The following is a 26,451-nucleotide window of genomic DNA, read 5'->3' on the forward strand; positions in this document are numbered from 1 at the left end:
TGACGCAAGAGCCATGTGCTCATGATAAGCATACTTCGTGTCTTCATGGCAGCTCTCCTCTTCCTCATCCTCTTCTTCTTCTTCAAAAGTTGCTTTTGCCTTTAACGCAAGGTTGGGTGAAGCTGTCTTTGAGAGAACACGAGCAAGTGCATTGTCAGCTGTCTCGTTCATGATTGACATTGCAATGAATTTATCCAACACCTCAGTGGAAGACAAGGAGTGGAAGTCTGGTCGCTGACGAATGACAGATGACATGGCTTTATTGAAAGGCATGATGGCTTTGAGAAACTTGTGCTTGACCCATGTATCATCCACATCCTTGCTCCCATGGTCCTTGAGTGCCACAACAATAGCAGTCACCCTCCGATAGAGATCACGAGGGTCCTCGTCTTCCTTCATCACAAACTCATCGGCCTTATCAAGTACCACTTCATAGTTGGATCGTTGAATGCTTGAGCTTCCCTTGTACAACACCATAATGTGCTCCCAACAGTCCTTGGGCCAAAGTGAAGGGACGCAAGTGAGGAAGATCTTCAGGTGGCACTGCGGACTGGAGAATAAACAAAGCAGAGTGATTATATTGATTATCCGCTTCTTCTCTTGGAGTGAGGTTGCTTGGATCATGGGGATAATAGCCTTGCTTGATGATTCTCCACCAATTTGTTGAGTTGTGATTCAAATGAGACTTAATAGAAAATACCCAGTTAGCAAAATCACCTTTTACAAGCTTGGGAGGAGGACCAACAGGATTAAGACGCGGTGTGGGAACCGGTCCTCCATAGACTAAGGGTGGTGGAACAGATGCATACGTCCCATTCCCATCATTTTCGAGAAGAGGGGGAGGTTGCATACCTTTAGCCGTTTCCCTAACGGAATTGGCCTCCGAATCCGTGGTGGTGGGTTTAACCACCAATGCCGGTTCGGGAGAGTTTTTAATTCCCTCAATTAACTCTTTAAGCATGGTCTTGACCTCGTTCGTCATGGACGTCTTGAGTGCGGCCATAGCTGTATTCAAGTCGTCCCTTGTGATCGAAGTCAAGTCCATGCCCTCGGTTTGTGCACGGGGAACTCCCTCATCATCTTCCATACTCTTCGGGTGGTTAAACCCTTAATAAAGAGACGTGGCTCTGATACCAACTGAAAGGATCGATATAGTTGACTAGAGGGGGGGTGAATAGGCAACGACCACTTTTTAATTAATCTTAACAAGTTAGGGTAAGCAACATACGGGTTCACTAAAATAGCAACAACGAGGTGAACATATATGATGCTAACAACAAGAACAACTAAGACAAGTAAGAGATAGACAACAACATAAGCATACACGAAGTAAAGGTTAGAGATAACCACAAGTGGAACCAATGAAGACGAGGATGTGTTACCGAAGTTCCTTCCCTTTGACAGGAAGTACGTCTCCGTTGGAGCGGTGTGGATGCACAATGCTCCCCAATAAGCCACTAGGGCCACCGTATTCTCCTCACGCCCTCGCATGATGCAAGGTACCGTGATTCCACTATAGGTGCCCTTGAAGGCGGCGACTGAACCTTTACAAACAAGGTTGGGGCAAACTCCACACAAAGCTTGGAGGCTCCCAACAAAACCACGAAGCTTCACCACAATGGAATGTGGCTCCGAGGTGACCTCAACCGTCTAGGGTGCTCAAACACCCAAGAGTAACAAGATCCGCAAGGGATTGGTGGGGGAATCAACTTTTCTCTTGGTGGAAGTATAGATCTAGGCCTTCTCAACCAATCCCTAAAGAATCAACAAGTTTGATTGGATAGGGAGAGAGATCGGGCACTTTTGAGCTTAGGGAGCAACAATGGAGCTTGGGAGAGTCAATGGTAGGGTTCTACAGCAAGAAGAACCCCTTATATAGTGGGGGGGGGGAATCCAACCGTTTTCCCACTCACAGCCCGAGCCTAGCGGTACTACCGCTGGCTGCAGCGGTACTACCGCTAGCATTCCAGCGGTACTACCGCTGGCTGCAGCGGTACTACCGCTGGGCCCATGGTAGTGCAGAAGCACTACCGGGCCAACCACCGCCAAGAAAGTCTTCGCAAAAAGGTCCGACGAAGTACAGCCGCTAGGAAGGCGGTACTAAGCTCCTGGAGCGGTACTACAGCTGACCAGGGGCGGTACTACCGCCAGCACTAGCGGTACAACCGCCATCACTAGCGGTAGTACCGCTAGGGCTAGCGGTACTACCGCTAGGCCCAACGGTACTACAACTAGGCACAACGGTACTACCGCTGAGAGACCTTTTGCTTAGATGAGATAAAAACAGAGGCGGGAGCCACTCCAAAGTTGCAGGTAAGGGGAAAGGAGATAAAGTGTGTGCGTGCAAAATTGATTCCACCCAAACCTTTCCACTAGGGGTCCCCTCTTAATAGTACGGCGTTCCTATGACTCAAAGAAGGAGAATCGTAGAGTACATTGTGCTTCTGTTCCATGGAAGAGGGGGCGAGTCGTCTTGTGTCGTTGACATGTGTTATCTGAAATCTTAACACACACGGCCATACACAATGCCGAGCAACTTTAATAACCCAATAAATAACAATAAATTCATGACCCTCTTTTATCTCCAACAAATAGCAGTCGGTCTTTTATCTCCAATAACCTAATAAAATAGACCAATCATGGACGCATACATGTTTTATCAGTTTAATAACTAACTACAAAAGATATGCTTTATAACCAAAACATAATATTATTTTGTCTATTTACTTTCATCAAGAGTTGTCATGTATTGTCCTCTTGTCGTACAATATTTACTTGCATCAAGACCTGTCATGTTAAAGAATATTTCCCCCTGTTACAACACACGGGCACATTCCTTAGTAGTACAAAGCAAAGGAAGCTAAGGAAGTTTGGGAGCCCTGAAATTTGTTTGCATGGATATAAAATAATTAATTATTTTAAATATTTTTTAATGAATTTCCATTTATTTCAAATTTGTTTTGTTCATACATATCTATAAATGGATCATCATGTTGCAATAATTCGCGCATGTAGCAAGAATATGCTCGGGGCGACAAGATTAGTGTCTCTCGTGGTGCATACGTGACAGCAAGATTTGGTATCGGGTTCTTCGGATCAACTCAGGTGTTAGGTTCTTCGGATCAACTCGGGTGTCAGGTTCTTCAGATCAACCTAAGGATTCAACGGCAACGACTACGGCTCTAGTTCTTCGGATCAACTCAGGTGTCAGGTTCTTCAGATCAACTTAAGAATTCAACGGTGACGACTACGGCTCTAGAATGTTGGTTCTTAGGGGCTCGTGCACAAAGATTCCCCGTTTGTCGACGGCTCGCTCTAGTGACGGAAGTGGGTGTTCAGTGGCCCAAGGATGTTGTTGTTCTTATTTTTTAACATTTTTACTATATTTGGGATGTTTTGTTTCTTTTACTAGTAAACTTCTGTAGTAACAGATCTGACAACGTTTTCAAAAGGAGAGGAGGTAGCACCAAAAACACAAGTAGGAAGGCAGGGAACCGGCAGGGCAGCAGCCCAGGAGAGGGGGAAATATGCTGCTGCTTGTGTTGTGGCTGTGCTGCTGCTTAGGGCACGGCAGCAACCAAACCAACTCCGCCCACCATGATTGTTTCTAGTTGAGTGCCAGGTTCTATATTAATAACAAGGGCGAGCGAGGTCACTTGACCCATAGTATTACTTTTACACAGAGGAGGGGAGGAGCCATCGTCTCCTCCGCCAACCATACCACCCAGCCCTTGTTCAAATTGCACACACCAAAATACCTACTACATACATACATTCTTCCACCTGCAGCACCTTGCTTGTGACATTACTACCTGATTGATTACCCTAGCTAGCTAGTTAATTAACCCTCCTAAACAAACAACCATCGCATCGCATCAACAAACCATCTAATACCTCAGCTCATCTCGCGGTAGCTCTGCTTCTCCTCTCCTTCCCTGCAAAACAACCCCAAAACAATTAGTACCGGGCTAATCCATACGCCTTCCAAACAACCAAAATGCCAACACTCAGTCCAGGACAAGCCATGACAAACAAGCAAGCGCGTACTTAGAAGGTGACGCCGACCTCCCCGGCAGTATCTGCTTCCACACAGGCATTCGAATGCCTTCACGGGCCACCTCTCGTCGTCGAAATCGATGCCGTAGTCCTGAAACCAAGAAACAGCGTCTCACTAACCATTCCTCTTCTGTTGCAGCTCTAGTGTCGAAACTAAAAAGAATTCATCATCTTGCAGCAGATACACTTTCTACTTCTCACAAAAAGGGCTAGTGGACGAAACAGATTCTTGGGGATGGGATGAGTAAAAGATAAAGCCAACAGTTATAAGCACATAGGTTGCGATAAGAGGCATGATACTAGCATTGATGCGAGCACTGATCACTGGACATACATGCATCCAGAGAGAAGCCTTGAAAACAGAACAACAACCTCAACCTCACTTAGACATCAACAACTTATACCATGAGATTCGTTAACCTTTGCAGGTTAACAGAGTTTGCACATTGAGACATTCATCTATATGAACAAAGGTTGCATCAATATCAAGTATACAGTGCACATACCCATGTCAGTTCCTCAAAAGCCTCCACCTTCTTGCTTGTGAAGAATGCAACCTGTTTTATGAACAAGAAAAATAAATAAGAACAACAACTTGGTGTGTCTGTCTTATGGCATTTTCAGAGCCTCATACAGGAACATAAGAAAGTTGTTAGGTGTGGCTTACATGATAATACTGATGATCAGGCGCCTCCACTTCAACAGGGATCATGGCTAGATTTGCATCACAGCATCTACATGGAGTATCACAACCATATTTTTTTAAGATAAGTTAAAGTTAAGTCTCTTCTTTGCTTGCTTCATTTAAAATAAGCATCGTAAACATGATTGTTAAGAACAAGCGCACACCTGTGATTGATGAATCTGCCAACATTCCCATAAAACGTTCCATCTAGGCATAAAGCCTCTTCATCCTTCGGCGCCCCTCCGGAACGCCAACCAGCATCCAAAAGTATTGGACGTGTATACCTAGCATTCTGCATGTTTTGAATGGCCCTTTCATGTAGTTCTGCATTTGTTAGTATCTCCCCAGCATATTCACAAATAAAAGTGCCTTTTGGCAAATCATCGAGTGTGCGGAGCCCCCAAGCCCTCCCTTCTTCGGTGAAAAACACCTAGTAGATAATAGAAGTACCAGTCAGGATGCTGCACATGGCAAATAAAGGAAATGTGCCATTATAGTGCCTCAACAATCTACATTCACAAAAACATAAAATGTAACCTGCAGATTGCATTTTATGCCACGTTGAACCACTCGGTTACCGCATTGCATATTACAGCCACATTTGCTCCAGCATTCCTTGATAAATTTCCTAACAAGGTGGCCCCTGCAAGGCTCTGGTGAAGCTTGATTTCTAGACCTCTCAAGCGGGCAAGTTTTACAAAACACCCTGTGATGTTCTTCTGGGAATCGGTTCATAGAGACACATTCATCAATGAATGCTGGCTTAACCAAACCATCTAGTGTGTACGCATAATCACCCCCAGTTTCTCTTGCACAAGCACATGGTGCAGGTGCCCTCAAGCAGTTGCCAAAGCATTCAGAGCAACAGTCTTCAGCACCAATCTTTGCAAGAGAAATGCTAACAAGAGCATTCTGGAATACAGCGTTTGTAGGCATATAATAAAAGGAAGGTGGACATTTCTCTCTGCCAGATTCATCTATAATTGATATCCTCAAATTTTCTTCTCCCTTGGATATATCAGTTACGTCATGGATAATCCTCGATATGGAAAGTGCCAAATGGTGTTGCTGGGCAAGGGTTGAATTTGCTGGACCACTCTCCAAGCCTTTCAAAACCAACGGTTCTTCTCTAGCTTTCTGTTTCCTATTTATACCATTCTCTGACAAGCTGCCATTACCAACAATATCTGATTGCGTATTATGCTCCACGGTATGTTCAGTGCCCAGTTGGACAACACACTGGCACATCTCAGTCAGGATGCCATGAATGGAAAAATCAGAAGAGTGAAGACATTTTTTCTCGACCATCTTGAAAACTGCTTCTAAATCAGGCATGTGGAACTTTGATGGGTCTACACTGAATTTTAGAGACATCTTAACATCACCCCTAGGGGATGATGCTAAATCAACGTCTAGACAAGGTACTTCCTGCATATTTCCAACTCCAGATCCCATTCCATTGTTCATTGTGCTGTTCGCTGGCTCTACCGATAAAGTAGGCATTTCCCTATTTCTGCAATGCTGAATTGTCCTGTTTTTATCACCTATATAAAGTTAAAAGTTCAAAAGAGTAAGACCATTGTTCAGAAGGAAAAAATTACAGCAAGATGTGATTGATTAAAGACTTATTTAACACGTTAAAGCAAAGGTTCAGCAGGTGGAACCTCAAAGTGCAGCAAGCCTTATTTAACACGTTAAGTTACCAAGCAAAGGTTGCAACCAGTGTTGGGAGCAATTTTTGTGAAGATATGAGTCCAGGTGAACAATGTACGAAACTGAACCGATCAATTGAAAGGTGTATGTTTTCTAAATGATGCTAGCAATCCCAGTTGCATGCACGCGGAAAGGGTATATCACAAATTTTATTAACAAATCCTGATTCTGTGCTTAACATATCTTCAGTGGTAGGGATGCTAAAGCACAAGTGGCTTACTGAAGAGAAAGTGTATTTTTTAAGCATGATATAAGGCCACTGCTGCTTAATTGGTTAAAACATTAACACGACAACCCAGTGCATAGACAATGTCAAAGTGTCATGATCTGAAAATAAAAGACAGGCAATATGCTTAACGTGTCGGCCTGGACAAAGAAAAAAGAAGCACCGGGACAAAATGAGGAATGAGTTCAGATTGTCAATGCGAACCTTCTGAAATCTGTTTAGGAGTTTGTTCAGGCGGAGGCAGCGCCAAAAACTCCGAGGAGGGCGCGCTGCGCTTGCGTGAACGGTGAATCAAGCCAGGTTGCACATTCAGACAGTGGACTGCATCCATGTCGACAGGTTCTGGCTTGGGCTCCCTCAGGAAGACAGGCTGCTGAAAATCTTCATCCATCATCTGCATCTGCTTGCTCAGCGCTCTGGTGTGTGGAGGCGAAGAGGCTCGAGCTGGGTTAGGGCCAAGGGGGTTCGCTCTGGAACGAGCAGCCCTTGAGCGTGGCGCGCCGATGTGGTAATCCGGGTCCTTGCGGACGACGGCGAGGGAGGTGGAAGGGCGCTGGTCGTCGTCCTCCGGCGTGAACATTTCCGGCATGGTGCTCGTCTCCTCCAGCTCCAGGTCCAGCTCCCCCTGCCCCTGCGCCTGATCCCCACCGTTGTCTGGGCCGCCGTTCGCCTGAAAACAGAGCAGCCATTTTATCAGCCCCTTCGATAGTGTGCCGCAGCGGGGGTTCCTGGCATGGACGGATGCCGGCAGGGGGGTACAGGAAGGAAGGAAGGAAGAAAGGGAGGGACCTGCTCGTCGAAGATGGCGTCGGCGAGGACGCGGTAGGACTCGGCCTCGATGAGCTGCCAGTTGTCGTCGTACAGCTCGACCAGGCGCTTGAGGACGGGGGTGGTCTGCTCCCTGGAGATTCCGAGGAGCTTCATGGCCTTCACGGCCCGCCGTGCCCTCGAGTTGCGGTTACCTCGGGAAGAACCCATCTTCGATCCGGTCCGAGCAGATCCGATTCACAGCGGCATCGCCATTGCTAGGGTTTGCAAGAGAGAGCTTGGGGATTGGCCGGGCTGGGGTTTCTGGGCGGTCGCTGGCTCCCCCTCGAGTGTCAGTCGCTCACAATGCTGCGGTGCTGAGCTGACGGTGGGTGGTCGCACTGGTCGGTGGAGGAAGATGAGAGAGCGCCTCACTCGGTCACTTGTTCAGTGGCTACCCTACTCGTCTCTATCACATCCTACCCAACTATACCTGGCCAAACGGGGGCACGGCTAGCATCGAGATGGCTTGGGAAATTATAAATCTACCCCACCAACATGTCCTTAAGCCAAAATCTGACAGACTTTTGCTGACCATTGGATTAACTTAATACTATCCGTCTCAAAATTCTTGTCTTAGGTTTTTTAGAGATGAATGTATCAAAATACTAAAACGTGACTAGATACATTCATATCTAGGCAAATCTAAGATAAGAATTTTGGAACGAAAGCAGTTCTGGTATGATGTACCGTAACAAATCACATGTTTTTGCCCGCCTGCTATGATAAGTAAATAGAATTTTCGAAAATGACTTTAGATAATATGTTCCCCTTCGGACCACTTCCATTACGCTTTCTGACTAAACACACCACTTACCAGCAGGGAATTTGGAATGACAACAGAACTAAACGATGAATGCTTGCATGAAATTCGCCCTCAACTCATCATAACTTTTCTACTCCCTCCGTACCTAAATATAAGTCTTTTAGGATATTTCACTAGGTGTCAACATGCGGAGCAAAATGAGTGAATCTATACTCTAAAATATGTCTATATACATTCGTATATAGTTCATTAGTGAAACCTCTAGAAAGACTTATATTCAGGAACGGAGGGAGTATTTCGCAGGTAAGAACATCCGCAAACTTTGACTACGCACGCCACAGAAACAATCTCCAGACCTCCAGTTCAGATATTAAGCAAAAATAAATAAATAAATCGGATGTGCCAAAACACTATGTGCATATCATCATACATACAAATAACAGTTCGATTCTTCCTAACGACTACTTCGACCACGCCGCTACATTTTATGCATCCTTCCAGCTACAAAATTTTCTGCTGCTGCTTTCTGCCCACCCGTTATTCCACCACCCACCTTTATACCCCAAGGAACTTGTAATAGATGTACACAAACGAAAGAATAATTTCGCGAAAAAAAAGTGCGGCATTAGCCACTCCCCAGTTTTGTTTTGTACCACCGCCCAGCCTGTACACTCCAAAGAAATAGAGCAACACATTTACAGCTCAGATCAGAGTTCTCATTCTCGTCACCAGGGACTGCATGCTCTCCAGCTTGTCGGTCAGCTGCCTGATGTCCTCCGCGCGGCTCTCGTCTTCCGTGCTGGTTAGGGACGCGCATCTGGCCTTGGATTCCGAGATGTCGCTCTGTAGCGAAGCGATTGTTGCTTCCAGGGCCTCTTTCGACCCCGTAGTCGTGTTTGTATGAAACATTGTTGTCCTGGGGGTCCTAGGGGTGCTTACGCTGCCAAAACTGTTCTGCCTGCTCAGCCTGCTAGGCGAGAAAATATTGTCCATGCCTCCACTTCCTGCAGCAGCGCAGCTTTGTAAGACACTTGCAACCTCATTTCTTCTTTACCAAAAATGCGCCATGAGATGAGAGAAAAAGAAATGCAAAGCCCCGAGCATCATGGAAAAATGCAAAAGCCCAGAGCATCATGCAAAGTAGTTTATTCCATACCTAGGTTCCTAAGCTGTTCTATAGTTCCCTGGCCAAGAGACTTATCAAGCTTAAGGAGACGGAGAATTCCAGCAGCGATCCTCCCCATTGCATCGGCTTCAGATCTGCAGATCATGGCAAGGTGCTCCAGCTCTTCTTTTTTTGCCACGGCCTCAATCTGCATGTTCAAATGGATATAAATACTTGAGGTAACAGCTGTAAATTCCCAACAGGTTTTGATAAATATTGAAAGAAGTGCCCCTACCGGTTCTTTAACTGAAAACTTTACATTATCCATCATCCACTTGGCATCCCCAGTTTCATCCTCGCCAATGACCATAGTGGCTTCAACATCAACACCTTGGTCACCTATAGCACTTGTATTGTTCAGTCCACGGCCTGACTGACTATTGTTTAATTTTCCACTGCCTGACTGATTATTATTTAATTTTCCATTTCCAACGATTTGATTTCTCAAGCGTGGTTTTATTGCCTGTAAACCTTCGATTCCAGCCTGCAAGTACCACCAAATATCTGCCAATTAGAATACAGAGAAGGAGAGCACCAAATTGAAATACAAAGGTACAGCAGTCATGGATATACCGTAAAACGCTCCACTGGAAATGCCTTCTTGTCCAACACTTTCTCTGCACCTCCCAAGTTAGGTCGGTCACTGCTTTTGCCTGACAAGTGCAGATTCCTGAACGTTGTATGCCAACATTTGTCTTCCCTACTAATAGGATCACCACTGCGAGGGGAAGACCAATCTCCTACTTCTTCTGTCCCTTCAAGTGCAAACAACCAGTTTCTTAACTCAACTGACACGTCAAGATCATCTGGCACCCCCAGATCAAACTTCGAATTGCTGTCATTGTCTTCAGATCTTGCTTCTGTAACATTAGGGGACAAGGGGATGAGAAACACTTTCCAAACAATGCAAGAAAAGAAACAAAACAAGAAACAAAGATTTCTATCCACCATCTGAAATAAGGACTTGAACATTTCACCGTATATTGTTTCAGTACTAATAGTAATTAAAGTAGAGCTTTTACAATCAAGAAAGTTGCATATGCTTGCCTTCCTTGTCGGTGACGTGAGATGGTGTGAACAGTTTCCCAAGTGGACCAGAAGATAAATCCTTCAGGCCTCTCAAGAGGCCTTCCCCTGGACCACCATCGGGCCCTAGAATACCGAAACGGTGCAGTAAAGACTCTGTATAACTTAGTCCACCTCCGAGACGGACACCAGATACCTTAGATGATACATTCAAGCTATGGCACTCCATATCCCGCATGTCATAAGGCAATACATGAGTGATGTTTATGTCAATGAACTGAGCATCTTTAGCCTGGGGTTTGCTCCGATGGTCAACCCAAAACACTGGTCTCATCTTGGGATGCCCATTTTCACACACCACAGCAGTGCCATTCTCATGGACTGTAGCACTTTCTCCTTCCAAACAGTTTACTGAGACAGTTCTCCACATCAAGTTAGTTGTGACTGCAAAGGCACCACCTAGAGTGCGATGAGAAACTTTCAGGTAGAGATCCTCCCCACCAAACTGAACCAAGGGCATATGTACATCTCCCGTTGACAAGTATTCCAAGAAATTGAGCTGGAGGCTATTCATATTTAAGCTCACTGCTGTATCACTGGGTAGTTTTTTCTCAAGATTGTCAACTGACGGCTTACTATCTTTGCTAGACCTGTTACCTTTGCTAACCTTTGAAATTCGTTCTCCAACCTGTCCAAAGTAACTATAGAGGCCTAAGACAAAAAATAACTGCTCAACTGAAGTGTTGGATGTGAACTGTTGGAAAGCAACACCAATTCTCACAACACCCTCTGGGGGTGGCAAATCCATCAGAGGGCTACCATCTGCGGTAACCATAGCTGCCTCAAATCGAATGGCATCTAATTCGATACATTTCAACACATTTGGAGAGGGGTCCCTAACTACTCTCTGTCCGTTTGAAGCACTAGAGGTTTCAAGCGAGAGGCTTAGATGAGAAGCTCTACTAACCCACTTCCTCTGGCTGGCATCAACAGGTTGGTATTCCCAAAGAAGGAAGCAAGCTGGATCTTTGTCAAGGTTTAGCAGTGTACACTTTGCCGACGGTGACTCGCAGAAGTGTAGGTCCTCTACATGAAGTCTTGCTCCTGAAAATGATGACTGGGAGCAAGCGGTCTTAGTTCCACTGCACCTTGCAATTTCTTCAGCATCTAGCGGAACAGATAGATCGAACTCTTTGAGAGAAAACGACAGGCTGTTAATTGAGGAATCAGCAACTGTGGCACTGTGATTGGGCACAACTCCATCAGCTAAGAATGAGGCAATTCTTAAGCAGGATTGTTCCTGAAGCGTCACCTAAAATGCAATATTACAGGCAAGATTTAATCAGACAGAAAAGTTGAACATTATGTTTCACTGTTAATGTTAAGAAGACACACCATAAGAGGCTGACATGTGATGACTGTTTTTGAGGCAAACTTTGGAGGTGATGGAGAAGGAGTGGTCTGAAGACAATAAAGCGAAAACAAAGGAATTCCAGCAGCAAATTCCAAGAACTGATTCCCAAATGGATAAATCGGAGGACAGAAATTTTGACCTGATAATAAAGGAACATAATAGATTAGGCCCACAGATGGTTGATAACTTGATATGATACAAGCAGTAGTACAAGAGCAAAGGCATAATCAGTATTCACCAAAATCAGGGATAGGCAAGGGTTCTTGTGGAACAGCTTGCATAGATGGTTGTATCAATGTGCATGGAGGACGAGAAAATGTGTCCCTGTAGAAATAATATTCATACATGAGACCCAGCAAAGGTGAGTATTATATCCATAGCTCGAATAAAATCTCCATCACTGTTATATCAGAAGTTAACATTACCAAAAAAACATAAGCAGTGCATAGATATAAATTGTACTGGATTCCTATCTAATTTAACTGTGCATAGATATAAATTATACTGGGTTTCCATCTTATTTAACAGAGTAAGTAAATGACTATAAACTTCATGACTTGCATAGTAGTCACTATAAACAGGGTACCTATCTTACCTCAGAAATAGCCCAGCAACCTTTATGCAAGACAAGTTTTTTGAACTCTCCCCGTCTGAAATGCTAGCCTTTAAAAATAATGAGAAAAACAGTTGTCATCATGTCACTAGATGACTGCGGAATACAATACAAAAAACAAATCTCTGACAAGAAAGTATTAATAATGAAGTAATCAGCAAAGCATACAGTACTCGATAGTTTGACAAGCTAAAAAAGTACCCGTGAGAAGAACAGCGATTGCATTAGAAGTTCAAGCTGAAACTCTGTCGGCGCAGATAAAATTTTAATGAACAAGTCAGTATAGATGTCTATAAATAGCATGCTGGAAGTTGATTGGTTGCTAGTCCTTACCAGCATCTTTAATGCAAAGGAATATGTGATCTACAATAAAGGATACCAAGGAAGATCCTGCTGCTTCTGCATGCTGTTCAAAATAGGAGAAGGAAAACAGTAAAAATGCAAAGAGTATCCATATGTGATATGTCTGATAATCCTTTTACAAAGAATGCAATCATAAAAAATACATGAGAAAATCAAACCTGTTGAGACTTTGGATCTAAATCTCCTCTATTTAAGCACGCAGATACCCCAGTCATGAATCGAAGAAATGCCCGTAAACCTGACAAAATGTGTTTCAGGTGTGACTGATACAAACAAGAACTGAATGAAAAGCTAAAGCTTTATTGTCAATAACCATTTACCAGGTTCACTTAAAGCAGGACAGAGAGCTTCAGTAACATGCAGCTGAACCTCCAGGCCAAGTGGATTGTTCTGCTCCGTTCGTTGCAGAGTTATCTGATGTTCGACAAAATTTATAAGCCAAGCCAAGTCATGCAGAACTTCCAACATCAAATAACAATTTCTCAAAGTTGGGTAATCATATTCCAGACACTCACATTAGCCTCCCCTGATATTCCTTCCAAAAATCTTTCACCGCCAAAGAACATTCGCTTTGCACCATCATCATCTCGTTTGTTATCTTGACTGCTTGAAGAGTTAAATCGTGCATCGGCAAACATATCAGGATGGGGTAAAAGATCAACTGACAGTGACTGCCATTCCAATTTCTGTGAATTTGGACAGAAAATATGGGAGATCAGAAATTGCGTTTACTATGTCCTCAGTCATTATGTCCCAGTACATTAGGTAACAACACAAGAAGACATTAATTTGCTGGGATGAACTAAGAGAGTATCAAACCTTGAAAACATAAATGAATCCTGTGCTGTTGGAGAAATCCCTTGCTTCTTTCAAATTTACAACCTATATACATGATATTTCGATCAGATGGCCGAAAACGACGATTTTACAAGTTCAAGTGCAACTTTAATCTAGCAAGAATACCTGCCATTTTTCGTTTGTTGTGTACAGTACGAGATCACGAAATGTGATAGCAGCTAGCGGAGGTGACCTGAAAAGAAATTAGAAATTAAAATCGCTGTGTGTGCACATTGAACAATGCATCCAGTTTCACTCACGGAACAAATAATAGGAAAAAACAGAATATGCAATAAGTCACCAGAAAAGGCCTAAATGTCATTTCAAGATAGAAGAAAAAGGTTAACCACCATTTGTCATCAGCAAAAGAAGAACTGAATATGCAAACAAGTAATCACAACATACCATGTTGCATCTCCTTGCCGGCGAGCACCTCCATGTGTTTCCAATAGCAGGTTCACGATACCTACTTGTACAGTCATGCCATCTGCAATCTAAGCCCGGTATAGCATATTAAACCCACTTGTATTTCAGATTTTGTAAGGCAAATTGCTTGATAAATTTGCATGCGGTCCATAGTACAGAAACAATTGTATACAATTATAAAATTACCATTATTGCTAAAACAAAAGGGGCAGACATGCACATAAAGGAAAAAAAAAAAACCATAAAGCAGAAACACAAAGCCTAGAAAGATCAAATTTAGTTACAACGAATAAAATGAACTACCTTGATGATTTTTACAGTATAATCATCATTTAACAGAAGCAGCTCTGAGTGGCATATGGCCTTACAGAAAGTTTTTGAAGATGTATGTACTGATTACTGAACATCAAGTGCAACGGAACCAACCTTATCAGCATATCCATATCCAGTGCTTTTAGCTGATGCTGTTGATGAGGCATTACTAATAAAGAAGTTGAGAAGAAGAACATCAGTTATTGAATGGTCGGTACAGAATCACAAGTCGGAAGAATTATAACCTGGTAGGACTGGAGAGATTTTCTGAATCGTCCTTCTCTACAAGCACGAGATCAAGTTTATCAATGTTGACCACAATTGGTTCCACTTGCACATTTGATACCGATGGCAGCTGTAGTCATAAACAAAAGAATATAACTGTGAGACCTGAAAATACACCGCGAATTGTGATACAGAACTACATATGACCATAAGGTTGATGTTGACTGCAAGTAACAGACTACACTGAAATGTCAAAAGAAGTGCAAGACCACCCCCTCTATAAGTTACAGAACCATGGCTACAGGGAAGAAATTAACAAGAGCCAAAAATTCCTACCAATGCCAAGCAGACTACTGAGCATAACTCTCGAATCATCACTTGTCCATATATATTAACATATCAGTCTAAATTACTAACCCACGACTAGAATTTAGGACAATGACAGCCGAATCCGCAGATTCACCGCGATTTCCCACACCGACAGACATCAGAGCCCCAACTTGACAGCATTACAAAGAACAATTCACCCCCATCCGCTCACCGACGCCGAGACCCAGACAAATGAGGAGGCGCCCATACCGTGATCTGGAGCTTCCCGACCCGCGCGCGTTCGACGGTGAGCGCCGGAGGCAGGCCCAGGCTGGCGTGCAGCGCGTCGCCATTGATATCTGCAGCGCCCCCAAATCACGCCCAGAACCGACAGAACCAAAAAAAAAAAAAAAGGTGAGCACCGACGGCACGAACAGAAACAGAATTGGCGTCCGCGAGGAGGAGGGTTTGGGCGAGGGATCCGACCGAGGCTGGAGAGCTCGGCGGTGCGGCCGTTGAGCTTGAACTGGTCGCGCGTGAAGGACTTGAGCCAGTACTTGAGCGTGTACTCCAGCGCCCGCGCTATGATCGACTCCATGGACGCCCCCCGCCCTCCGGGGGGGGAGCTTTTTGGGGCGGTTCTCCGGTGCCGGTGTCGGCGGCGGTGGCGGGCGTGCCGCCGGATCGGAGGCGAGATTCCGGCGGGATGGAGAGGGAGGAGGGGGACAGACAGGGTAGGGGAGGTGGTGAAAGGAGGTGGTGGTGGGCCCTTTTAGGGTCTGTTGTGTGAGAGTGAGAGTCCCTTTTGGTTTAAGCTTTTGATTCTCGTGGTATTAATTTTTATCTTCTTCCGTCTGAGCTTGCCAGTTGAGCGCTGCGTTGTCTTGATGCTATTTCTGTGCTTTATTTGAATTAAAGTTTTCTCTTTTCTTTTTTTTTGGTTTGCTTTTACTCTCTCTTTTTTTCTTTTCTTTTTTGGCGACCGTGTGATTGACAGTTTGACACATTTGCAAAAGGGGTGATTCCTTGCTTGGGTTCTGTTTAAGGTTGGCATAATGGCCATTAATTTGTAGCCGCTTTCGGGATCAACGCTCCTTGTTATGGCAGTGGCTTTGTTTAAGGCATGCTGGTCAAGTCGTCAGTGTATCTACATCGATCTTTGATTTAAGAGGGGAAATGTTTTAGAGCCAAATGCATTTACTAAATGCTAACTCTGTAACTTTCTAATTAGTATAAGACATTTTTAGAGTCTACGACAAATGACTTTACTATATTAAGTTATGGAGGGATTTTTTTTAGTGGTATTGTACAAAGTAGTACTCGTACATTGGTAAGGCTGTGTTTTTGAAAGAAATTGGTAAGGCTGTGTTTGTTTTTAAAATGCATTTGTAATACTACGTTAGATTTGGGTGCATGTTCTTTTGTTGTTGTTGATAATTGCCCATGTTCAAAGATGGATAGTGGGCATGGGACAGTACTTATCAGTAGTACTTCGCTGCTAAATTAACCAGCTGTCATTTCCCTGTCTGTACCAAAACAAAAGCAGAGACCAAGCCGACATGCGACGGGGGGACGCCCTCAGTTTCAAACAGCCGTACCTTTTCTCTCACCTCCTCACATCCAAGCACGCTCACATGTTACACATTCTTAATTCCAAAACGCTGCCCATGTTACTGCGCCGCTACAATCCAAGATCCAAACAAAAGTTACCGATCAAACCTTCGAGATACAGTAAGGTAATTCTCCAAGCAACTAGTACACGAAAAAGGCGTGGAGTCTGGCCGTCTTCCGTGCTGTCAAAGTGTCAATGGCTCATGGCTCTTGCTTGATGAAGCTTCTTCGTCTTGTGGTAGAGGCAGCTGCTATCTTGCCTCGGGATTGCTAAGGACAAATTAACCGGCGAGGTAACTGCGTGGGGTTAATATTAGTCTCTATTATTAGAGGGGATGTGTCGTCGTGATGGTTCAACCAACGAGATGGTTCGACCTCTCTTTAGCTCCCCTAGCAGTTCCATCGATTTTTTCCATCCCTCCATAAACCAGTCAGTTAAATACAGAAAAAACCGGTTGACAGAAAAAACCAATCCCCACCTTCCTCGTGATAGTGCGACCTGCGCAAGCGGCAAGATTTCACGCGAAAAACGTCATCCCCACGATCCCCTCCTCCCCGTCTCTCACAACCTTCGTTATCCTTAGAAAACTGAACGGGGCGGCGGCTCCGAGATCTCGCCCGCCCGCCCGCCAGACAGCCATGGACGCCGTCGACTCCGTCGTGGAACCCCTCCGCGAGTTCGCCAAGGACATCGTCCGCCTCGTCAAGCGCTGCCACAAGCCCGACCGCAAGGGTAAGGACCCGCGCACTCGCGCGCTCCCCTCGTTTTCCGATCCGGTCCGTTTTCCTCTCTCGCCAGATCTGACCCTCATTCGGCGCGCAGAGTTCACCAAGGTGGCCGCGCGGACGACGGTCGGGTTCGTCGTCATGGGGTTCGTCGGCTTCTTCGTCAACCTCATCTTCATCCCCATCAACAACATCATCGTCGGCTCGGGCTAGGGTACGCCCGCGTCTTGATCCCCTCCTTTGTTTTGGAGTTATCTCCCTTTGCCTGGGAGAGATCTCGTTCGGGTCCTTTTGTTTAGGTTAGACGAGATTAGATTTTTTTCCCGAACTGAGGGAGGGCTAGATAGATATGATTTGAGTTGGTTCGGATTGAGGGTTCTTATCTTGACTCAGCATCGGCCGTTCGGTCTTGTGTATGTGATGCAGATACGAGGAGAGGGCCCGGATGTAGGGCTCGGCTTGGAACGATGAGATTATCCTGGCCAGGTATATGCCCGTCTGTATCTTGAGATGATTTCCATGTCGCTTGTGTAGATGAACAAACTAGGTTCAGCTTGTTCTGATGCTTAATTGGTACTTGACAAGGGTTATAATTTCTTCAGTTCTATACACTTCAAACATTTGCAACTGGAGTATTCTCTTGCTTAGTGTTTTTTACATTGTGGTGTTATCTTTGTACGAAGATGAGTGAGACAAATGTTGATATTGCAGCTCCAACATTGTATATCCACGTTGCAAGAAACTTTTCATGGTGGCTCACAGTGATGGCTTGGAGAGGAAGAGAAGAATTGTGGTGCCGTGCTCAATCTTGTATCGAGATACTGACGATCGGCTGCAAGGTGAGGTTCTGTGTCATGGATTTCATTTTCAGGTTCAAACTTCAGTCTCCCAATTTATATTGTGGTACTTCTTCAAATAATTGAACAGATCGTTGATCATTATTGGTTTCTGGTTCACACGAAAAGGTTTGGCAAATAAACATGCAGTCGGTGGCCTTTTGTTTATTGGGTGAGGAGTAAAACATGTAAAGTCCACCAATCTTCATATTTTAACTCGGCATTACAAATACGAAACGAAACAAAGAGAGACGGCAACACATATTAGGACCATGGTATGTTGATATGTCTTGACACATGTGCTTATAATATATTTCACGCTTGCACACACTGATGCTTACAAACATGTACATATACTTACCCCTATGAACGCATGCACGCATGCCTTATCCCTATGAGCATATCTAGCAGACTGAGCCAGCGGTTTAGTCTTACTATTGGCAAAAACATGGCCCCCGTGCCGCCACTTCCTTCAGGTGTCGTACTGTTCTTCCTCCCCTTCAATTGTTCCATGGCCGCCAGCAGAAACAAAAGGCCCTCCTCTTTCCCACCCCATAGGCCTCATCCTCTGCCGCCCCAGGTGTCGGAGGACGATATGTAGCTGGATCTACACAGTTGAGGTGAGGAACAGATGTGTGTGTAGGGGGGGGAGTAGCGATGCTGGTGACCAGTCAGGGGACGGAGGTGAAGGAAGGAGCAACAAGGCTGGTGATGGGCCAGGGACCATGAGAGGATGGGGAAGGGGGACGACGTCGTGCTTCTCGCCTCCTCCCCATACTCCATGTCGGTGGTGTTGCAACTCCAGCAACAACAATTCGTCTCCATGGTCGTCCTCCTCCCGCTTCTTTCCTCCCATGCTAATCAGCTTATTTTTCTTGTTCATACCTATAGGCCATACATGCTCTTTTTTGTTGCTCATACCTATAGAAAAATTATGGTGGTGATGATTGATATAAGTATCATGATTGGTTTTATGGAAATAGGGCTTTACTTCTCGAGATGTGGGTAGTGGTTTTCATAACTTGCCCCCTTGGACACCCTCATGTTTGAATTTTTGTCTTACCAATTTGATGTTGGTTCACATGCAGGTACAGAGAGTAGCACCATGCATTGCATGCTGACTGTTTGGTCAAGACAATGCTTTTGAGTTTCGTGAGATATGGTCTGTAGATCTGTGACATATTGAATCAAAATGGCATAATTATGCTCTTGCATGACCACCTGATGTGACATATCGTAATGTATGAACTGTTGTTCAGGCAAGGCTTTATATTGCAAGTAAACTATCCAACCAAATGAATTGCTCCAAAAATTTAATTTTCCGCCAAGGTTTCCACATGATATTCGAGTTTAACTATCTTCTTAATTATACTGCAGACACTTGAGTTGGTAGTATTAGTGTGATGAAGCATGTTGCAGTAGCAATTGATACTGCTGTTAAATTATCTGTATCAAATGACATATTATCAACATTACAAAGTAGCATGTGAATTGACTCTTATTATCAGATTATCTATAATCCAATAAGACTAATATTTCACACAGTATCCATGCTTATGCTTATGTTAAAAACTTGGCCTGGATTTTGTTTCTTACCTATATCTGTCGACGGCTACTATTTCTCAAACATGCTTTAGCACTGCATTTTTATAAAGGCTCATCCGAGTCACCTCCAAATGGTCATTTTTTTCAAAATATTGCTCTGATGGTCAAAGTGAGGAGTTAGGATTGCTATGGTTTGAGGTGTATTTTAATGTTGTAGCTTACTAGCTTTCTACTTTTGTGTACAGTTTCATTTCGGTTCTAACTCACTTAGCTTGACTGTAACTGAGAGTGGATAAGGTACGCACCAGTTTGTCAAAATACACATTGGTTATCTTACGAACAAGTATATCTATCACCAGAGCACAAGCAAATATCTTATTGTTTCATGAAGCAAACTGGTGACATTGGTGCTCCTGGATTGAACTCATCTGTTGGATTGCCCGCTGCATCAGTGCTTGGAGCTCTTCTGACAGTTGCTTCTCTTCTTGTACAGCCTGTTGGAGCAGCTCGTCCTCCACCTCGCGGTCCAAGTCCAGGATCGGTCCGTCCGGCACGCACACGTGGTCAACGCGATGCGGCGGTTCAAGGTCGACCCGTTCACGGACGAGTTATTCGCCGCGTTCCAGGTGTCGCACCGGCAGCAGCTAGCCATGCTGGACATGGCTGCGGTCGGTCCGCGTCTGGCGTCGCGTGACGGGCGTCGTCTTCGCGGCAATCCTCGTTTGCTCGGTGGTGGCCGTGGCTCGCCCTCTCGCTTTCTCGTCGTTGAGTCACGCTCCACCTCCGCCCTCCATCTACTTGCTTCAAGATGTCTTCCACGGCCAGTAGCTTTCGTGATTTGGGTTTGTAGCAGGCGTGAACTATGCGATGAGGGTGTGCGTCCTCATCACCGGCAGCTACGGCAAGTACCGTGCAGCGCAGCGGATGGTGTACGAGAACGCGTAGAAGACCAACAGCTCAAACTTGACGCCCTATGCCTCCGTCAAGGACAATGTAACAGGTGCGTAGATCTTGATCCTTTCCTTCAATGACGTTGTTGTCTGATTGTCTCCGTTCCTGTGAAGCCAGTATTCTGCCTGGCTGGCCCTTCCGCTTGATGGAAAAACAAAAAACATAGCAAACCTGACTTACTGTAAGATGGATTGAATCAGCTAACAACGTACTAGCTAGCTTTGCCATGAGATGGATCGGTGAATTGATTGATCGACTAGCTAGCAACGCACGCACGGACTCGCATGTAACGTGTTTACTGTTTATACTTTTTCAACTCACGGCAATAAAACCTAAGAGCTACATGACTAAGCAGAGTTAGAATTTCTGTATTACTTTGGACAAGCAATCATTGGTGAATTCTGGCTATATGTGAGATTTATTGGCACCCAACAAAGAGAGCTAGCAAGCTGGTGATTTCATTATTTTTAGGAGGTCAAGCTTGAAAAAGGTACAATTCTCGACTTCTCAAGAATCATGTTTTTTTAAAACATCTCGAGAATCATGTTAATCATAATATTTCCCCTGCTTCAAAATGCTCCCCGATGTGTTAGTTAACGGTCCTCTGGATATAGTTTATTTGATTTTTTACAGAATTTGACCATTTACGAAGGCTTTCGTTAATGATGGATCAACCTTGGTTTTAACGATTAGCCTATCCGACATGCAACCCTTGGGGAAATGGGTTGCAAAATATAGCCTGTTTTTCGTTTGTATGATTGTGGTCATAGTCTATTTTAAGCTTGTATAAGTTTCTGTGGTTGTGAACTCACGATTCTGCTAGCTCCTGCGATCTGACCATCAGTTTAGTTGATGCCACTAACCTCTACCCACCATGTTGATTGGCTACAGATAGATGTCAATGTGAGGGTCATCGATGGGTCGCTGTCCGGCGTGGTGACCATTGAGTCGTGGAGAACACATGCAAAATTGGTCATACTCAACAAGTAATGTTACAAGAGCTCATTTCTTCAGAATTGGCATATGTAGCCATGTACTCATGCGCTGACATTTCTAGAGTTAGCCCCTAATCAAATAAATGTTTGGTGTCTGATTCATCATAGAATATTTGTGCTTGGTGCAATAAATTTCACACATGACATGATTTTGTTAGTCAAACGGTTTATTTAAGCAGGAGGTAATCTTCTTAAACTCTCCATAAAACAATCGGAATATTTCATTAGTTGATTCCTTAGTTATGTTATCTATCCCATCTCTTGCTCATGGAACATAACCTCAAAATATGCACATAATATTCCAAGATCTCCCATCACGATATGTCAAATCTAAAAAAAAATGAGTTGATTCATTTCCATGTGATGTGGAAGTTATTAGTGGTCATTTTTAACCATACAGTTTGAGTTCACTTTTGGCAGTTATGCTTGTTGAATATGTTACTTTAAAAAATCGATTATGTGATGTAGTAACGTCAAATGTGGTAAAAAATGTTTTTATGGTTCATGTGGAAAAAGGCAAAAGCTTTGCCTCTGTTTATACTAACCATTAGTTTAGAATAGTATAAGCAAATCTCGGATGCATTAGGTTTTTCAAACTCTTTATTGCAGCTGGTTGGTGGACGCGGTGTTTCTGCTCGTGAGCGCACCTTTGCTCTTTATCTTGACAGTTGATCTGCATGTTGGGATGCGACGCATTAAATGGCTGGTAGAGATAAAAGTGCTTCACTAAATTAGAAAATGAAAGAATACACTTGTGCTGTGGGCCTGGATGTAAACGGAGGATACGGCGTTAGTGAAGGCAACGAGTCGAGCCGTGGCTCAGGACGTCCACTTTCTCCCTGATCCATGTGGATCAGGTATTTTTCTTTTCGTTAACTCGGCAGACGGAGGAGTAAATGAGTAGATTGGGTGGCAGGTGGAGGGGATTGGGATTAGCATGTAGGGTTTCAGAATTAGTCAAACCAAATTGGAAATCTGACTATTTGTGTGAGTGTTCTTATCCTGAACCCAACTTAAAGGACTTAATTTTGTTTGGAAAGACACCAACAGCCATGACCCTAAGTTGGGGGGAGATGCACATTTCTCATGCCGCGGAAAGATTTTGCTCTATGAAACACAATGTGCAGAACCGGCTACACCATCTCTGAAGGTCCATTGCCAATGAGATGATTTCAATGAGAGGAAACAGGGGTGAGCTGCCAGATTTCATGATGTGGGAGGTGCTGTTCTGAGAGGTTCAGAGGTGATCGCGAAGGTAGTTTGAATCCTGGAGATGCAAGTGTTAGCTGCCATGACACATGCTGTTGTGGTAGTGCCAGAATTCCGATGTGTGTTCAGCAATAGACACACGCATGTAAATCGAAACCTATATTTTTGGTCCTCATGTGACCTGTTTAACTTCACCCCGAGATAGCTGGCGTGGAAGCTCTTGTGTCACGATGAGCTTACATGATGAGTGTTAAATGTACGAAGACATATCTTTATAGTATGTGTGGATGGTGAGAAGAGAGTTCACATGCTAGAAGAGTTTGAATGATGGTGATGTTACAATTTGAATGATGTCCTCTCATTACTGTATATTTAACATCATAGCATGGCAAGAGGGGTAGTTTTCTTTAAGATTGTGGTTAGCGTACGTGGTTCGAATTTTGAGTATACATGCTTTGCATTGTCTAATATCATGATATAGCTTTAAGAAAACTGACTTAGACTTCAGTTCCATAGAATCACTCATTAGAAGTACATGGATAAGGAACTATGTATCAAATAACTTATGAAGAACCCAAATTCGAGCTGAGTTTGCCTTTAGTGAGCTCCTCATATCTCTACTATGAAAGGATGAGTCTTTCAAGACAATAAATACTTCGATATGAACTAAAGGAACATTATCTGTTGAGCTGCTTTTTTGTAGCTCTATGATAAGATTTAGCATGTCGGTATCCTTACATTCCAACACGTTCTTAAACATCAATAAGATCCATGTGCATCTTGATCGTGAGCAGAGGGAGGGGAGCAGAGCTAGGTGGCGAAGAGAAGTCGTCGGCGTCGTGGTGCACCACGCGATCCACTCCTGGTCGATCCCCGCCCATCCCAGCGAACATGGTTTGTGGAAGGGTCTCCTGGACACGACGCGCACTGGGTGTTGCCACAAAAGATTCAGACCGGCGTGGCGCTGTTGCGGCGGGGTCATGGGGCAGGGCCGCCGCGCGGTGGATGACGTCGTCCAGACTGCGCGCTTCCAATGGAGCACTGCACCCCCTCCCCCTCGATCTCAGCTCACAACTGCGTAGCTAGGAGGGAGGGTTCAGAGGCGCATTGTGGAAAGTTGGGCCGTGATGGGTGCCTCGCACGCCGTTCTGATGCGCGTCATGACGCGTCGGCGGCTGCATGGGGAAGCATGGTTGGTGGCTAGCTGAAAGGGGGAGGGGTGAGCAGTGAGGAGAAAGTGAGACTGAGAGTGTTCACGGTTGTAGGATTGCTTTTTATCCCGCAACTTTATAATTTTTGTTTCTATATATTGGTGTATATTTTAGCATAAGAACGGAGGTATTTACACGATCGATCTATCACGGCTATCAAATTTCTTGGCTAGATTAAGAAACTGTTATTTTGCATATTCTAGATGTATGTCTATCTAGCCTTTTATTTTGCATGTTAAATATGAACATATGATACTATGTCCCGCACAGGTTGTTAGGGCTATGGGAGGACGACGATCCTCTCTTGAGCTATTGACGAGGGGAGCAAGGGTAGATCAAGCGTTCAATGGTGGTGGTGAGACAACTAGCGAGGTTGAGTCAACGGCGAAGATCAATAATGATGATAAACGATATGAGTTTGTTGTCCCGTGGCAACGCACGGGCACTAAACTAGTAGTAGTAGTAGTAGCAGCTGATGATCACTTCCATTCCGATTAACTGCTGTCGCTCAAGGCAACACTGTCAAGCAGATGGGCGGATCTGGGGTGAGGAGTCGCGGTCTTTTGTTCCTAGTGGGAACCCATTTGGTTTCTTGGATGGCGGTGGGGCCAGGGAGTGCTGTAGCACGTGAGAGCTTTGTACTAGTACTACCAAACCAAAGTTTATTGTCAGCAGGGAATAAAGTCATCTTTAGCCCATCCCTTAAATCTTGTCCGATGAGTATAATTTTGATTTTACTTCTTTAACCGGCACTTAGCCAATCGTCTAAAGTGTATAGTAGAGGAAAAAGTTACTCATCAGCCGCGTAAACTCCTAATTATGATTTACTCCAAATCACGATCTACTCCAAAGATCAACGGAGTTCAAGTTGACAAATTCCCTAACTTGGTAACTGTTGCTTGGCCTAAGCGCTCATCCGAAACTTTACAACCGAAGATGTTGTAATTCCTTCAACCAATCGATCGTACTCCAATTTCAATCGATGCTTCATTAAATCCAATTTTAAACGGTTAGGCCTAATCTTGGTTCCAATGCTCCAGGGTTGGGAGTTAAATCAAAAGTAGCATGTTATGAAATGGCATGCTTGAAACTTTTCACACAAGTCTGCTTTCCAAACATCTTCTCAGCATCGACACGACTGAGTAAAGTTTGTAGCCTCTATTCGACACCCCCAACTGCATCATCGTCGGCGCACCTACCGGTGACTAATCGCCGCCTTCGTCGATTGTATTGCCTCCCTTGGCCGTCGCCATCATTGTGCTTGAGTCCGAGTCGTTTGCCGGACATGGCCGTCGTAGGAGTCGAGTGGAAACGCCGTCGCATCTATCGATTCGTCGAGCACTGCCTTCTATTCTCTTTCTCGTTGGCTACCCGACATCTCATTGTGCTGCTACACCTTTGCCAGTCATCCCCACGCCTTAGCGCCTGCTAGTTTGGGCTTAACATCTCTAGCCGACCGATACACCTCCATCGTTTAGCAAGTGTTCCATGTTTGCCTAGGTGAGTTTTTTTTGTTAGCGTCGTTGGAGGATGAAGAAGGTGATGATGACTTACACATTAACGTCGACATAATTTTCAGCGATGATATTCGGCGGCCAAGAAGAGGATCACAGTTTGGTCGGATACAACTCAACCGTGATAGAGCGAAGGGACATGCCAAGATTATGAGAGATTATTTTGACCCTGATCCAGCCTATCCAAAGAAGTATTTTCGCCGCCGCTTTCGGATGCTCACAAGTCTCTTTCTCACCATTACAAAAGCCATGGAGAAGAACCGTAATTGGTTTAAGCTTAGAAGGAATGCATGCAGAGGGATAAGTATGAGCCCTCTGATGAAGTGCATTGTGGTTGTTTGAGTCCTTCATATGGGTGTTCCATCGGTGTAATTGACGACCATGTGTGCATTGAAGAAGAGACAACCTTCAAGGCCATTCGAAGATTCGTAAAAGCAATGATTGAAATCGGGTGTGACTCCAATACGAAAAATATACGGGCACATACGACGAGAAATACTGGAAAGACATAGATCGCTATTGGAACACATGCGGCGGTGGGGTCGACGATGGGCCAGACCTGTTAGGCGGGCGTGCAAGGCACGCGGGGCTCCCCATATCCACTCATATTTAGGCTGCATATGAGGGGTGTCGGACAGCCCGGGCGTTTGAGTCCCGTTTAGGAAGTTCGCCTGGGTTAATTTTTGATGACCAGATAGTACGGACGGTCTATCAGGACGTATGAGACGGATATGAGGGGTTAGATGTTCTATAAGCAGGCGTATTTTGATGAATTACATTGCGATTGTTCGAGTCATTGCATATGGGTGTTCGGCGGTGCATTGATGACTATGCCCACATTGAAGCAGAGACAACTTTAAAAGTCGTTCGAAATTTCACAACAGCAGTGATTGACGTGGGGTGGGTGTGT

General features: G+C 44.6%; 3 protein-coding genes across 3 annotated transcripts; 1 reads left to right on the top strand and 2 right to left on the bottom strand.

Annotated features, from left to right (window-relative positions):
- Nucleotides 1-3,604: 3,604 nt before the first annotated feature.
- Nucleotides 3,605-7,901, bottom strand: LOC123427945 (histone-lysine N-methyltransferase SUVR4-like). Its single transcript, XM_045112084.1, has 8 exons — nt 7,470-7,901; nt 6,885-7,350; nt 5,279-6,285; nt 4,906-5,171; nt 4,724-4,790; nt 4,563-4,613; nt 4,048-4,147; nt 3,605-3,935 (listed from the first exon to the last, which is right to left on the bottom strand). Exons 1-8 carry the CDS (start codon nt 7,656-7,658, stop codon nt 3,901-3,903), a joined length of 2,181 nt encoding a protein of 726 aa, XP_044968019.1. The 5' UTR covers nt 7,659-7,901; the 3' UTR covers nt 3,605-3,900.
- A 722-nt stretch (nt 7,902-8,623) lies between these two features.
- On the bottom strand, nt 8,624-15,733 carry LOC123427946. Its single transcript, XM_045112086.1, has 20 exons — nt 15,430-15,733; nt 15,214-15,302; nt 14,655-14,764; nt 14,524-14,578; nt 14,077-14,165; nt 13,798-13,864; nt 13,654-13,716; nt 13,350-13,520; nt 13,155-13,248; nt 12,993-13,072; nt 12,805-12,877; nt 12,673-12,716; nt 12,454-12,521; nt 12,097-12,182; nt 11,840-11,997; nt 10,466-11,756; nt 9,992-10,278; nt 9,654-9,902; nt 9,410-9,566; nt 8,624-9,257 (listed from the first exon to the last, which is right to left on the bottom strand). The coding sequence occupies exons 1-20, from the start codon at nt 15,539-15,541 to the stop codon at nt 8,956-8,958; spliced, it is 3,645 nt and encodes a 1,214-aa protein (XP_044968021.1). The 5' UTR covers nt 15,542-15,733; the 3' UTR covers nt 8,624-8,955.
- A 1,460-nt stretch (nt 15,734-17,193) lies between these two features.
- LOC123427947 (protein transport protein Sec61 subunit gamma-like) lies at nt 17,194-17,493 on the top strand. Its single transcript, XM_045112087.1, has 2 exons — nt 17,194-17,287; nt 17,378-17,493. The coding sequence occupies exons 1-2, from the start codon at nt 17,194-17,196 to the stop codon at nt 17,491-17,493; spliced, it is 210 nt and encodes a 69-aa protein (XP_044968022.1).
- The last annotated feature ends 8,958 nt before the right edge of the window (nt 17,494-26,451 follow it).

This window comes from Hordeum vulgare, chromosome 2H (genome assembly GCF_904849725.1).
Source record: "Hordeum vulgare subsp. vulgare chromosome 2H, MorexV3_pseudomolecules_assembly, whole genome shotgun sequence".
NCBI classification, from domain to species: Eukaryota; Viridiplantae; Streptophyta; class Magnoliopsida; order Poales; family Poaceae; genus Hordeum; species Hordeum vulgare.